Source organism: Rhamphochromis longiceps, linkage group LG3 (genome assembly GCF_057381845.1).
Source record: "Rhamphochromis longiceps isolate RC_006_pf linkage group LG3, R_longiceps_female_GT1.1, whole genome shotgun sequence".
In the NCBI taxonomy this organism is placed as follows: domain Eukaryota; kingdom Metazoa; phylum Chordata; class Actinopteri; order Cichliformes; family Cichlidae; genus Rhamphochromis; species Rhamphochromis longiceps.
In genome coordinates, this window is record NC_140559.1 from 56,119,175 (window position 1) to 56,133,933 (window position 14,759).

Consider the following 14,759-nt stretch of genomic DNA (forward strand, 5'->3'; position numbering starts at 1 on the left):
TCATGACAGATTTATTTATTACATTTTATGTGGAGTGAATAGATAAAAGTATATTTACTGTGGCCGCTAGAGACAAAGCACGTACGAACTCCATAGTATGTAAAAACTCAGAAGCACATAAAAACTCCAAAATGTAAAAACTCAGAAGCACGTAAAAACTCCAAAACACGTACAAAACACAACAGAAGTGCTCCAGGATGCTAGGCACAGTGTTGAGCTTTTGTTACCTAGCGGCTACACAAGCCACGAAGTACCAACGACCGGATTTGGTGTGTGGTAGTAACAGGTAAATAAACATTTTTTTATTTGAATGTATATGAGTGCTTGTGTATAAATACACAAACCATACACATATGCTTTCAATTGTGTAATTTAAGTGATCTCGGTAGCTCTGTTTTGGAAGTTCAGTTAACACTACAAATGTGTTTTGGAGTTTGTACGTGCTTTGTCTCTATGGGCCACCACATATATTTATATATAAACATATCTAAATAAAACCATGTTTCTTTTTTACATTAGTAATTCCTTTTGTGCATATTTTTATATTGTTGTTAATAATTAATTAATTAAAGCAACAAAACAACCTGAAGAGCTCTTTTAGTGAGCTGACCTGAAAGAGCTGGTTCTCTAAAAAGAGCCAGAAATTCCGTCACTACTTGCAAGTATGAATTTTGACCCAGTTTTTCTTCCTTGCTGGTGATTGGTCAATGTAATGTCAATCCCAATTTTAACAATCCAATCAGAGAACAGATGGGTGTGGCTGTCGAAGGAGTGCTTTACTGAGCTTCAGGTCCTGGGACGGTAAATGTCCTTTCACCTGTCAGCATTTTTCACACAAAATTTGAAGGAATATATATATGTTCATAAATCACACCAACTGTCATGGTCCTCTAGTCCTCCTGCCTCTCTCTCTGTCTGTATGGATGTGTGGTGGGATCCTTCTGGGATCTCCATCCTCCTCCTGGACGCACCTGAAGCAATCAAGCTCACCTGTTTGCGACGTCAATACATGTTTCATTAAAGACTTCCTGGATTTAACACACTCCAAAGCTTCGCCACTGTACATCCCATTACTGAAAGTTATCATCAGAGTTCTTGCTTTCTCTCTGGAGTCCTGCCTTTGGGTCCATCCCCTGAGAGAGCCAGCCTGCAACACCATGACCTTGAATTGGCTTATGGATGGACATATGCTGACATCAGCATGCTTTCATAACCACATCACAATTGTTGCTCATGACAGTTCAACTGTCCTGTCTTCCTTCTCTCACCCCAACCGGTCGCAGCAGATGGCCCCGCCCCTCCCTGAGCCTGGTTCTGCTGGAGGTTTCTTCCTGTTAAAAGGGAGTTTTTCCTCCCCACTGTCGCCAAAGTGCTTGTTCATAGGGGGTCATATGATTGTTGGGTTTTTCTCTGTACCTATGAAGCGCCTTGAGGCGACTTTTGTTGTGATTTGGCGCTATATAAATAAAATTGAATTGAATTGTGCAAGCAAATGAAAATTCTGAAAAGAAGTAAAGAATAATGGATAAGTCAGGAAAACAATTGTCTCTTCTTCTGTTACACTGTGTCATTGAACTAAAAATTTTTAGAACAGACACAAAAATACCTGTAAAATTGGGGGTATTGCAGCATTGTCATCAAGAATGCCAGGTCTCTCTTGGAAATGAGATTTTTAATCTCAATGAGATTTTTTACCTGGATAAATAAAGGATTAATAATAAAGAATCCCTCACCAAGCATACTCACCTGGTAGAGCGTGTCCCACATACTGATGGCTGTGTCCTGACTGTAGACAAATTTGTATGCACCCATCACCTCATGAAGTTGTAGTCTGCATCCATATTAGTCCTCTAGTTCACACGTATGTGAAATATATGTATTTCATGTAAAATAATTCAAAATGAATAATGCTGCAAAAAGATGTGAATTTTAAGTGAAGATTCAAAATATTTTATTCAAAACCAATATTTTGAACAACAAATTAAGAGTAAAGATAACATTTATTTAAAGCCTTTTTAAATTTTTTTTAAAAAGTGGTCACGTAAAAATAAAATCTGTCCAGCTTTACATAACTATACATCTTCCTGTGTTTCATTTAAAATACTATTATCTTCTTTTTGCATGTCTTAGTGTGTGATTCTGTATAAAGAAATCACACTACAGGAGTTGGAGTTGTAAATCAAATATTTGATGTTCAAATGAAAAAGCGTTAACTTTGTTTCTCATCAATCCAGAATCAAAGCTTAACACTATAGGTCTCAGTGGACATGTGATCAAGCTCCCTAAATAGCACATGCTGAGTCATCTCTGGTTGGCCAATAAAATGCATTCTTCTCTCTTAAAAGTGAAGACAGGATTGAGACTCTTTCCATTCACCACAACATGATGACATCGACACAGTTTGCCTTTTATCTCACATGTTTGTTTCTGGGGCAAATGGGTAAGTTTCTCTTTAAACTACCGTCTGAACCTTTTTGCCATGCCTTCATGTGTCCTGTGTACTTACTTGGTTCTCATTTTATTTCAGCTCACACAAATGATTTGAAATTGTCTGTTGATCAAGAAAGACGTTTTATATCAGTTAATACTGGGCAAAGTGTGACTTTGAATTGTTTTTATAACGGTAACGATGTGGCAAAGTTTTTCTGGTACAAGCTGAACTTGGGACACAAACTGAAGCTCATTTCTACTTTGTACAAGTACGGCACCAATGCTACGTTTCATGATGAATTCAAGAATGATTCACGATTCACAGCAGCTACTGAGGAAAGAAAAATCTACTTAAAGATAACAAAAGTGCAAATTTCAGACTCTGCTATTTACTACTGTGGAGCTTATGGCTACATGTTTGAGTTTGGAGAGGGTACTTTTGTTGATGTAAAGGGTTCAGGTTTGGACATCCCAACTTTAGTGCATCAGTCAGCATTTGAGACCATCCAACCAGGAGGCTCTGTGACTCTGAACTGTACAGTACACACTGGGACCTGTGATGAAGAACACAGTGTTTACTGGTTCAGAGACTCTGAAGAGTCTTTCCCAAGAATCATTTACACCCATGGAGGCAGGAATGATCAGTGTGAGAGGAAACCCAACACACAGACACATACCTGTGTCTACAACTTGCCAATGAAGAGCCTGAATACGGCTCATGCTGGGACCTACTACTGTGCTGTTGCCTCATGTGGACACATACTGTTTGGAAACAGGACCAAGCTGGACTTTAAGGGTGAGTAACTTGGCAATATTATTATAAAGTACATAAGAGTATAGTCAAGGATCTTTAATGTTTCCTGGTGTCTGTCCACAGATGAGGGGAACTGTTGTGTCTCTGTGTATTTCTTGAGTGGAGCGTTGGCATTCACCACACTTCTGAGTGTTTTAATGGCTTTTTTATTGTGTGTAACCCACAAGAGAAACAGCACCACGTGCACAGGTACTGCAACTGCTATTGTTACTATCAATATAAACTGAATCAACCCAGCATCATAGTCAGAGAACTTCATCCGTTGTTTTTTTTAGAGTCTCATCCAAGAACGTCTCCTCTTTCCTCAGCAGACACAGAGGTAATTTTTGTGTTGACATTCAAATGTTAACAACTGACTCAATTTATTTTCAGTCTTTTAAGTAATTTTATGCAACTGTATATATTTTATATTTTATTATCAGCACAATGAAGGAGACATCCATTATGCGGCTTTAAGGGATCCGAGAGCTGGCAGACCAAGAAGAAAGAGTAACAACAGCAAGGCTGAAAGTGTCTACTCTAGTATGAGGCAGTAGAACTGGATGAGTTTCTTATCTGTTTTTGTGCTTTTGTTATTTTTAACAGGCTTCAGCATTTAAAGACCTAAAGACATTTGTTGTCTGTGAACTTCCTGATATGAGTTTTGCAACTTTATATTAAGATGAGTTTGATTTTGTTCCAAACAAAACAGTTTTTAGCCTGTGTGCTGGAATCTGAAATTCACAGTGTTTATATGTAGTAGATCCTGTACTCAGCTCTGCATTTGATTTAAATGCTTATAAACAGTGTCATAAAAAATAATTGCCACTTTCCTGATTTCATTTCTTTTAGCGTTAGTCTTTTAACATTAGTCAAAGATTTTTTTTAAAAGTAAATACAACAAAATACAATACAATACAAACATATTAACTATGATTAACCAGATTTTTTGGACAGCTGAGTGGGTGAGAGATTGAAGTCCCCGTGGCCGCCCCCTGCCATCACAGCTGAGGTGGTAAAACAACTTGACACCCAGCCTTACGTGTTAAAAATGAAAATGAGTGCTAAAACAAAGCTTGCCTATCTGCTACTATGTAGATAATCTTTTTTTAAATCAAAGATAAATCAAAAATATATGTCTGCTCAATATGTTATCAAAGAAATGCAGATTGAGTAGTGGAAATTATTTCTGTAATTTCTAGATTTTAGGTGTGTAGACATGATCCACAGTTTAACTTTATTCATGTCTGGGACTGAGAAAAGGACTGTGTCGCCAACCCTAGCATCACCCATACTTTTGAACAAAAAGAATAGTTTTAAATGTTGCGAAAAGTTACGAATGATTTTAAAGACAGGCTTAATTCAGTCTCAAATTGTGATTGACAAACAGTTTTAAAGAGAAAAAGTATGTGGATTAAAAGGATTATGCTAAAGTGAATGTGCTAATGGAATCTAAACTGGATAAATCGTCATGTGAAGCTTATTCATATATGACTGAATGTTCTAATGTAATGAAATTTTCCATGTTAAAAGAGAGAAAATTATAAAGTGTTGTTGAAGATCAGTGACTGGATATTTAAGGTAGAAAGGTGGGCACTTGACAAAGTATAAACTGAAACGTCCGGAGACACTCTGCTGTTCCCTTCGTCTTCTGCGAGATGAGCAGTTCAGAAGATTGGATCCCAGAATTTCACTGCTGGAAATTCTAGCAGGGACAACAGAGGGATTAACCAGCTGGGCAGACTGGTGCTGGACACTGGTCGTGTCCATGGTTACTGGATGGACAAAGGAAGCAGTCATTAATCTCAGTCATTAATTTAAGATTCAAGATTTAAGGTCTTTATGGTCAGTAAAAAAATATACACAGTATACAGCGTACCGAAATGCCGTTTCACCCCAAGCTCCGCATGGTGCATTTATGAGAATATAAAACAAATTATCTCCAAGAGATATAAAACTATAATAAAATAAGAGCTAAAAAGGTACTATTACCAAATATATCTATGTACAATACACAAAGACAGTAACTATGTGACTGAGGTGTGCAGATAAGCATATTGTTCCCACGTCCAGTTTGTAGTAAATTTGTGGAATTTTGTGTTGGTTTTGAGTCTTTTTGGTGAGTTTTATGACGTGTTTGTAAAACTGTTTGTGTTTTTCGGTCCTTTGGTGGTAGTGAGTTGAGGGCTCTGAGTGCTTGGGGGCGGAAAGTTCTTGCAGTGTCTGGTCGTTACGGTTTTGATGCTGCGAAACCGTCTGCCAGATGGAAGGAGGGAAACAGTCCATGTGAGGGGTGGAAAGTGTCCTTCACTGTGTTGTGACCATCCAGCCAGGAGGCTCTGTGACTTTGAACTGCACGGTACACACTGGGACCTGTGATGAAGAACACAGTGTTTACTGGTTCAAAGAAACAGAAACATCTCGTCCAGGACTGATTTACACTTATGGAGGCAAAAATGATCATCGTAGGACGAAAACTAACCCACAAGCAGACGCCTGTGTCTACAACCTGACGCCTGTGTCTACAACCTGCCAATGAAGGATCTCAAATTCAAAAATTCAAATTCAAATTTTTATTTGTCACGTACACAGTCATACACAGTACGATATGTAGTGAAATGCTTGGACAACTGCTCGTGACCTAAAGAAAACAAAAAAGGAAAAGGCTATGAATAAGAAAGGAAATAAATATGAAAAATTAAAAAGGGTAAATTTAACTAGGAAGGAATAAAATATAAATTAAGGTTAAAAATGAAATAATTGTACAACACAAATTAGAATGAAGGGTAAATTTAACTGGGAAGAATCAGATAAAGATAAATATATAAATTAAAGTTGAAAATAAAATAACTGTACAACAAAATACACAATACACAATATAGAACTATATAAGAATGTATGAAGAAATCTAAATATAAATAAATATATACACAATAACAGCAGCTGTACAAGTATTAACTGGAAATGAAGAATATAGTGACCAGTGTTGTGCAAAACCAAAGTCCAGAAAGTCCAGTGTGTGTGTAAGAACCATATGTGTGGGTCAGTACTGTGTGGTGGTGTGATTGAGAGACCGTATCGCCTGCGGGAAGAAGCTCCTCCTCAGTCTCTCTGTGTTGGTCTTCAGGGAGCGGAATCGCTTTCCTGACCTCAACAGAGAGAACAGTCTGTTGTTGGGATGGCTGAGGTCCTTCACGATCTTCCTGGCCTTGGTCCAGCACCGCCTGCTGTAGATTGAGTGCAGGTCAGGGAGCTCGGAGCGGATGGTGCGCTCAGCTGACCGCACAACCCTCTGTAGAGCTCGTCTGTCCTGCATGGTGCTGTTCCCGAACCAGGTTAAGATGTTTCCCGCCAGGATGCTCTCTATGGTGCACGAGTAAAAGTTCCTGAGCACCTTGGAGGGCAGTTGGAAGTCTCTCAAGCGTCTGAGGTGGTAGAGACGCTGTCGGGCCTTTTTCACCACGGTGTTGATGTGACAGGACCATGACAGGTCCTGCGTGATGTGAACTCCGAGGTATTTGAAGCTGTCCACTCTCTCCACTGGGCACTCGTTGATGACGGGGGTCTGGTAGTTCCTCTCCTGCTTAGTGCTGAAGTCCACTATCAGCTCCTTTGTCTTACTGACGTTTAGAAGGAGGTTGTTCCTCTGGCACCAGTTCTCCAGATTCCTAATCTCCTTCAGGTAGGCCGTCTCGTTGTTATCAGAGATCAGGCCCACCACGACGGTGTCGTCAGCAAACTTGATGATGGTGGTGGAGCTGGTAGTGGCCACACAGTCATATGTGTACAAAGAGTACAGCAGGGGGCTCAGAAAACACCCCTGGGGGGCTCCAGTGCTGAGAGTGGTGGAGGCTGAGACATGTCCGCCCATCCTTACTGCCTGTGGTCTGCCAGTTAGGAAGTTGGAGATCCACTGACACATAGATGAGCTGAGTCCCAGATGCTCCAGCTTGGTGGTGAGTGTGGAGGGAATTATGGTGTTAAATGCAGAGCTGTAGTCTATGAAGAGCATTTTAACATAATTCCCCCTTCTAGTGTCCAAGTGAGTGAGTGATGTGTGGAGGAGATGAGAGATGGCATCGTCTGTGGAACGATTTGGACGGTAAGCGAACTGTAGTGGGTCCAGTGTGTCTGGTAGTGAAGAAATGATGAAGTCTCTGACCAGGCGTTCAAAGCACTTCATCACTACTGAGGTGAGGGCTACAGGGCGATAGTCATTGAGAGAAGCAGGGTGGGGTTTCTTCGGGACAGGAACAATGATGGACTCTTTGAAGCATGTGGGGATCACCGACTGAGATAAAGAGATGTTGAATATCTCAGTGAACACAGGAGCTAGCTGGTATGCGCAGTCTCTTAGGATACGACCTGGGATGCCGTCTGGTCCTGCTGCTTTCCTGGTGTTCACTCTCTTGAAGGCTCTCCTTACTTCATGCTCGGAGATGACGAGCACGTTTCCGGTGCTGGCAGTATCTTCCTGTCTGCAGCCGTTAGCGCCGCTAACACTAGCATTGTTGGAGACCTTAGCTGCAGCCTCGAAGCGAGCATAGAAAGTGTTCAGCTCGTCTGCCAGAGTTAAGGCCGCGTTCGTCATACCGGTTGTTGGTGCTTTATAGTCCGTTATTGTCCTTAGTCCCCGCCACAGGCTCCTAGAGTCACTCTGTTGGAGTTGTGACTCTAGTTTCCTCCCGTAGCGCTGCTTCGCCTCTTTCACCGCCCTCCGCACGTTATATGACGCGGCTTTGTACGGGTCCATGTCCCCCGTCATGAGTCCCGTGTTGTAGGCAGCGGTGCAGGATCTCAGAGCGTTGCGGATGGTTTTATCCACCCACGGCTTCTGGTTGGGAAACGTTGTGATAGTCTTTGTCTCCACGGTATCATCCGCTAGTTTCCCGATGAATCCCACATCTGAATCTGTCTCATGCTGGGACCTACTACTGTGCTGTTGACTCATGTGGACACATAGTGTTTGGAAACGGGACCAAGCTGGACTTTGAAAGTAAGTACATTCAGGAAGAACATCTACTCCCACTCTAAATTTATACAGCTGAACGCAATTTTATTTCTCCTCCTTTATCTGCAGATAACATGGACTCCTTTGTCTTGAAAGGAGCTGTTGCATTCATGACCGTTCTGACTATATCATGGTTTCCACTTTGCGTGTGATCATCAAGATAAACAGCTGCTGCTGCCCAGAATGTCATCCAAGCTTTTCAAATTTCTCCATGAAACACAAAGAGGTAACTCTTAGGTTAAAAAACAACTTTGTTTCATAAGTCACAACAGATTATGAATATGTGAATGTTAGAAACTATAACACTTGAACATCGAAAAAAGGTGCTTGTGTGAATGGGTAAGTGAGGCATGTTGTACAAAAAGCGCTCTGAGCTGCATTTACCATCGAATGTGTAATTCAATCTTTGTACTTTGTTGTTACCAGGAGAACAAGAGCAAGACTGGTGACTTCTGGAGTGAATGTGTGTACTTCAGCTTCAAGCAGTAAAACTGAAAATGTTTCATCTTTGTTTCTTTATAACAGAGCAGAACCTCATATTTTCACTTTTTAAAGTTTATCATGACTTTTCTAAAGTTTTATTTTTTAAGATTTCAGCTAAATGTGATGACTTTAGATTGCTGCTTTTCAATAAAACTCTTAAACAATTCATACAAGTGTGTTTGCAGTTCATATTTACCTCAGGATTTCTGATACTGACAGAAAAAATAAAAAACTTCTGAAATAAACTGGGTGCAACTGTATTACTCAAGAAAGTGTTTGCAGCTCTACCAGCTCCACTGCAGAATTAGAAATGTTTCGGAAAAAATTCTCTGCTCCACAAAATAGTGTTGGGGGCCAAACTACACAAAACAGGTGAGGAGGGCAGAAAGAAGGACACAGGAAAGTCTTAGAGAATATTTCAAATTATAGACCACATGCAGACAAGACCATCAGCTTCTTAAAAACTCCTGATTTGATTTGATAGAACAAAACTGTGTCAGAGACTAAAGTCACTGATATGAAAAGGTTGCTTTTTCACATCATTAGACATATGAGTACCATTCACTAATAGCAATCACATTTGCCATGGGTAGTTTCCAGACGCATCAAAACAAGTTTGTTTTTCCACTGTGGTTAGAGCATGCGGCAGACCTCAGTGTACCTCTGTTGCTAAAAGTCAGGATCCCGACTTCACTTCAGAAACTTCGACAGAAAAGCTGAGCAAGCAAGCCGGCTTTCTTGTCCTACTTTGTTGGTTTCAGTGGGTTTATGAAAATACAGATTCACGGGAGCTTCGCTTTTGTGCCACCTTACCTCGCTCCAGCTTCTTCACTGTACTTCTCTGCTAAAATGACTAATGCTCTATTGCTAACAAGTCCTTTCTTTTAAATGACTTGTTCTGTCGTGAGAAGTTGGATTTTATTTTTATCTCTAAGATGTGGCAGCGTGAGAATGAAGTTGCACATCTTTTAGGACTGTGTCCTGGAGACGGTTCATTTTGAGGCAGAACTGCTGTTATTTTTAAAAATACATTTTTATGCCACACTGTTCTCAGAAGCTCTTATATCAATTTTGGGATGATAATGACTAAAATCGGAAGCAATGAGCTTTTGTAAAGTGTTTTAATATTGTCCATCTGGGTCTGCTACCTCTTTTCTCTCAGATTTTCAAGAACCTTTATGTTCCACAATTAAACTAGGCAGGATCATTACTGTTGGAGCATGGAAAATGTGCGGATTGGAAAAAATGGATTATCTGTTGCATGAACTGCTAAGCTAACAATATATACAGTAACTTTTAATAACGAGCCTCCACTGTGTGTTTTACCTTGAATGCACAGAAAGCTGCCAGAAAAAGACTACTTGATGTTTGCCAGATGTGAAGTGGTCATCGTGCTGTTACTATGCATGTCCATACAGATTCATACAAATTTTAGACTTTCAAAGAATTCAGTTCCTGATCGCAATACCTTACAATGGAAAGTGAGAACACTGAGAAGCTCATTGGAGCCTCTCTACCTTCCATCACAGACACTTATTGCACCAGCTGCATCCGCAAAGCAAGACTTTTTGCACAATACTCAGTCTTTTGCACATTTCTACTGCACTGTTGTGTCTGTATCACGTGGTTTTGCACTGTCTTTGTTTTGGTTTTTTTGCGATTTTTGCAGATTGCACTTTATGCAGTCCTGTGTTGATTGTCTGTTATATGTCATATGTAGCATCATGGTGTTGGAGAAACATCGTCTTGTTTCACTGAGACCTGCTAACCGCCTTAACATTCTTTTGTTTTCTTCTGTTAGTGTGGCAGATGTGTGTGTGTGTGTGTGTGGGGGGGGGGGCTTCACTGGAGGTGTGAGTAAACTCGTGACATTTTCTATATGGGCGCATGATTAGCTAACTATCTTGTGTAAAGATTTAATGGCAGTAAAATTTATTTTCTTTCAACACAGCAACACAGTGACATTGCCAGGCATAAATCTGAAATGTTTTATCTTTGGCAATATAGGTATGTTATGACTAGCGCTGACAATAAATAAAAAAAAATAACTAATGAATCTCACAATTTTCTATCATTAATTGCAAATAACTGCAATTACTTGATCAATAGCCTGGCTGCAATTACACTTTTTCAACTTTATACTTAAGCTTGTAACTGACATTCATGCAATACAGTGGCTTGCAAAAGTATTTGGAACTTCTGAACTTTTCCACATTTTGTCACATTACAGCCACAAACATGAATCAATTTTATTGGAATTCCACGTGAAAGACCAACACAAAGTGGTGTACACGTGAGAAGTGGGATGAAAATCATACATGATTCCAAACGTGAAAAAGTTCAAGGGGGGCGAATACTTTTGCAAGCCATTGTATAATGCAGTACATGGAGAATAAACACAAAGAATGTATGCTTAAATTCAAAGAGAATTTGAATAATTTTCTTTAATCTTTTAACACAGGTTATCTCCTGTGAAATACAACTTTTAAAAAAACTTATATACTAATAGGTAATAGGCATAATATATATTAGTGCTGTCAAACAATTACAATTTTTTAACAGCTCCATCACTGGGTTACTGTGGATTAATTTTGATTAATCACGATTAAATATCATTTAATTTTTATTCTATATTAATCACATTTCATTTTACATGAGCAAACAGACTAAAGAAAAAAGGGAAAATATACGCACTTAACATGTTTATTGAACATCTTGAACATTCATATTAACAAAAAACTCTGTAAACATTTATCCTCTCCCTCTGTCACTCTTGGAGGCACTTCTAGTCCAAGAAAGCATCCTAGAAAAGTCCTAGAAATGTGGAACCAAAGATATGTAAAGTGCGTGTTCTCAACAAAATTAACATGGATGCAGTTTGTCGCAATCCACTTGGCAATTGTATCAGTCAACATGTCTGAGGTACTTATTGAGCCCCCAATGCTCCGTGAGTGGTTTGTTGCAAGCTGGGTGACGCCTTAGCCAAAGTCCTAGCAGCATGCCCGACTAAAGTATGCTTCGCATCAATGGGATATTTTAAGCTGGAAGTGCTTTGGTGAAAAGAAAAATCCTTCTTACACAATGTGCGTAATACTTTAAAGCGGTCGACCGTTCAGTCTTGTTTTTTAATACTCAAATTTCCCATCGAGAGGGCCAATGTGCATTTATCATCTTCCATATTGAGTTGATTGGTTCACCTGCCCGTCACTACCACTACTATCGTGGCTCAAGAGTTGGGAGTTCGCCTTGTAATCGGAAGGTTGCCGGTTCGAGCCCCGGCTTGGACAGTCTCGGTCGTTGTCTCCTTGGGTAAGATCCTTCACCCGTTGCTTACCGGTGGTGTTCAGGGGGCCCGGTGGCATTAGTGACCGGCAGCCTCTCCTCTGTCAGTGCACCCCCAGGGTGGCTGTGGCTACAATGTAGCTTGCCATCACCAGTGTGTGAATGGGTGGATGACTGGATGTGTAAAGTGCTTTGGGGTCCTTAGCGACTAGTAAAGTGCTATACAAATACAGGCCATTTACCAGATCAGCTGCCCATTTGCGCATGTGCATAGGTAACTCTACTTGGACAAACTGTCCAAAACGCGTTGACATAAACACTTGAGGGATTTCGAGTCATTCTGCACTCTAAATGCGTTAATAGTCTTAACATTTTTCATGATGACGGCTTAATCTGTGTTAACGCATTAATTTTGACAGCACTAGCTATGACTTACACACACACAAACACACAGTTGTGGTCATAGTTTATACAGCTCTTGTCCTCAACCTCAAACATTTGAGGACTATGACAAAAAGGCTTGAAAAAAAGGTGCATGGATACTAACCAATGTAAATAAACTATATTATGTGTGAGCGCTCAAATATCCAAACAGAATTATGCCTGTCTGTCTGAGCTTAACAGTATCAGAAGGGCATCATCAAGTTTTTTTTTATAAAAAGCATATCGTGTCAATTCTAGTTATCCAGTCAGTCTTAGTTTTAAAGCGAAAAAAGTATTAAGGATTTCTTCATATAGCACAGCAGTTTGAGTAAAATGACATCTGCACGATTTGCCTTCTGATATGTTTCTTCTTGGCTGTTGTCAGGGTGTGTTGTGTGGCAGGCAGGAGATTGGACCCAAATACACGACTCGGTAACAAAGGATAGAACTTAGGGTGCAGCTTTATTGCCGGATGATGATCTTCATGGAAATAAACACTTAAAAAAATAAACCAAAACCTCAAGTGTGAAACATAAACTAAACTGGCACTGGAAACTAGACACAAGGAAGCACAGACTTGAAACACAGCACAAAAAGAGGGTATGAAGATTAATGACGTGAGAACAGGCTATGAATGACGGAGGACTGAAATACACCACAGAGTAATCAGGGAAACCTGAGAAAAACAAACCCGAAGTGAGAGCAAGGATATTTCCTGGAACACGAGGGGGGAAAACACAGCACGGACAGAGTGTACGACGCGACAACAGACTGAGGACTAAACTACACAGGCAGGATAACGAGAGGATGGGGAACAGGTGGAAACATGGCGGGGACTAATCAGATATAAAGAGACGCAGGAAGCAAAGCAGACTCCACTGACAGAGGACAAAGACTATCAAAATAAAAACAGGAAACACACAGACTGACAAGATGCGTACACTTAACACAGTAACATATTCTATGAGAAGGTGTGAAGTGGTTATACTGCATTTAACCCATACATTCTAATTTTATGTAACACATAAACTTTTAGATCAGAAGTTTATACCACTTGTTGTATGAGCACTTGTTGATGCATACCGCTTGTTTTGAGATTTAATGATTAGGATTATTAATATGTAACCTTTAATTATGTTATTGCTTATTGTGACAAGAGATGGGCAGAGTACAGTAACATGTTACTGTAATCTGATTACTTTTTTCAAGTAACGAGGATATTAAGGGATTAGAAAAGGTAATTGGATTACCGTTACTTTCCCGTAAGCACGCTGCGTTACTATGTTACTAATACCGTGATTTTCTTGTGAGAGTGTCTCATGACAATGATGTAAGCGAGTGCGACGTTCGTGGCAACAGCTGTGTGCAGATCAACAATGGACAATATATCGAGTGTGGGAGAGAGTATGATAGTGCAACTTTTAAAGCGTGGAAGTACTGAGTTTGATTCCGTAAAAAGTGACAAAAACATTAGTGTAGGGCTGCTCAATTAATCGAATTTTAATCACGATTACGATCTGGGCTTTCAACGATCATTAAAAATGACTGAGCCGATTATTAGCCCCTCCCTCATTTATCCGCGACACCTTAAAGGCCGGTCCGTGAAAATATTGTCGGGCATAAACCGGTCCGTGGCGCAAAAAAGGTTGGAGACCGCTGATTAAGAGGACCCGAGGGAAGCTCGGAAAGCTAAGCAGAAGTTATTTGGAGAGGAGAGTGACTGCCGTTGGTTGAAAAGAGAGGTAAAAAAAACTTCAGTGGTGTTGCACACTATTTTATATTATTTTTTAAAGTCATTGTTAACCCTTTAAAGCCGGTCAGAGCAGTACGCTCCGTTTTGTGTAACTATTATTAAATCCCTGTAGAACCTGAACCGTGTAAGCTAGCGCAATAATTTGTTTTGCATATGAAACCGGAGGAGTTGTACTTACATCTTATGCCATCAGCTTGTCCTCGGTCACGGTTTCCTTCCATATAAAGCTTTGCAAAAATTGCATAAAAAGTGCTTGCAGGAACAAAAACATAATATTCCAGAAACACGCTTTGCCGATCCGATCAGCTGTTCGTAACACTTCCCACAGTGAAACAGACGTCAGCGCGAAAGATCGCATGTCCGCCATTTCCTGGCCGAAACCGGAAGTGACGTCATTTTCGCGGAAAATGTAGTTTTTTATTTGTAGGCCTTAAAAGCCTATACTGGTCATGTTTGAGTTTTCTGAATAGTTTCTGGGATGCTTAGAACTCGAATTGCACTGCTGGAAATAGTTTATTTTGATGCACCTGCTGTTTTCTTTGCAAATTTGCATCATAGGATTGTTTTTTCGTTTTTCCTGCAGT

At 40.1% G+C, this 14,759-nt stretch overlaps 1 protein-coding gene across 1 annotated transcript; it reads left to right on the plus strand.

Annotated features, from left to right (window-relative positions):
• Nucleotides 1-2,436: 2,436 nt before the first annotated feature.
• LOC146675381 (uncharacterized) lies at nt 2,437-3,985 on the plus strand. The gene is made up of 5 exons (XM_085401154.1): nt 2,437-2,440; nt 2,528-3,226; nt 3,308-3,433; nt 3,520-3,563; nt 3,667-3,985. Exons 1-5 carry the CDS (start codon nt 2,437-2,439, stop codon nt 3,778-3,780), a joined length of 987 nt encoding a protein of 328 aa, XP_085257280.1. The 3' UTR covers nt 3,781-3,985.
• The last annotated feature ends 10,774 nt before the right edge of the window (nt 3,986-14,759 follow it).

Bases quoted from the DNA above. Each gene is read 5' to 3' on its own strand.
- LOC146675381 (XM_085401154.1), top strand. The intron at 3,227-3,307 runs GTGAGTAACTTG...GTCTGTCCACAG, and splicing joins GACCAAGCTGGACTTTAAGG to ATGAGGGGAACTGTTGTGTC. The intron at 3,434-3,519 runs GTACTGCAACTG...TGTTTTTTTTAG, and splicing joins AAACAGCACCACGTGCACAG to AGTCTCATCCAAGAACGTCT.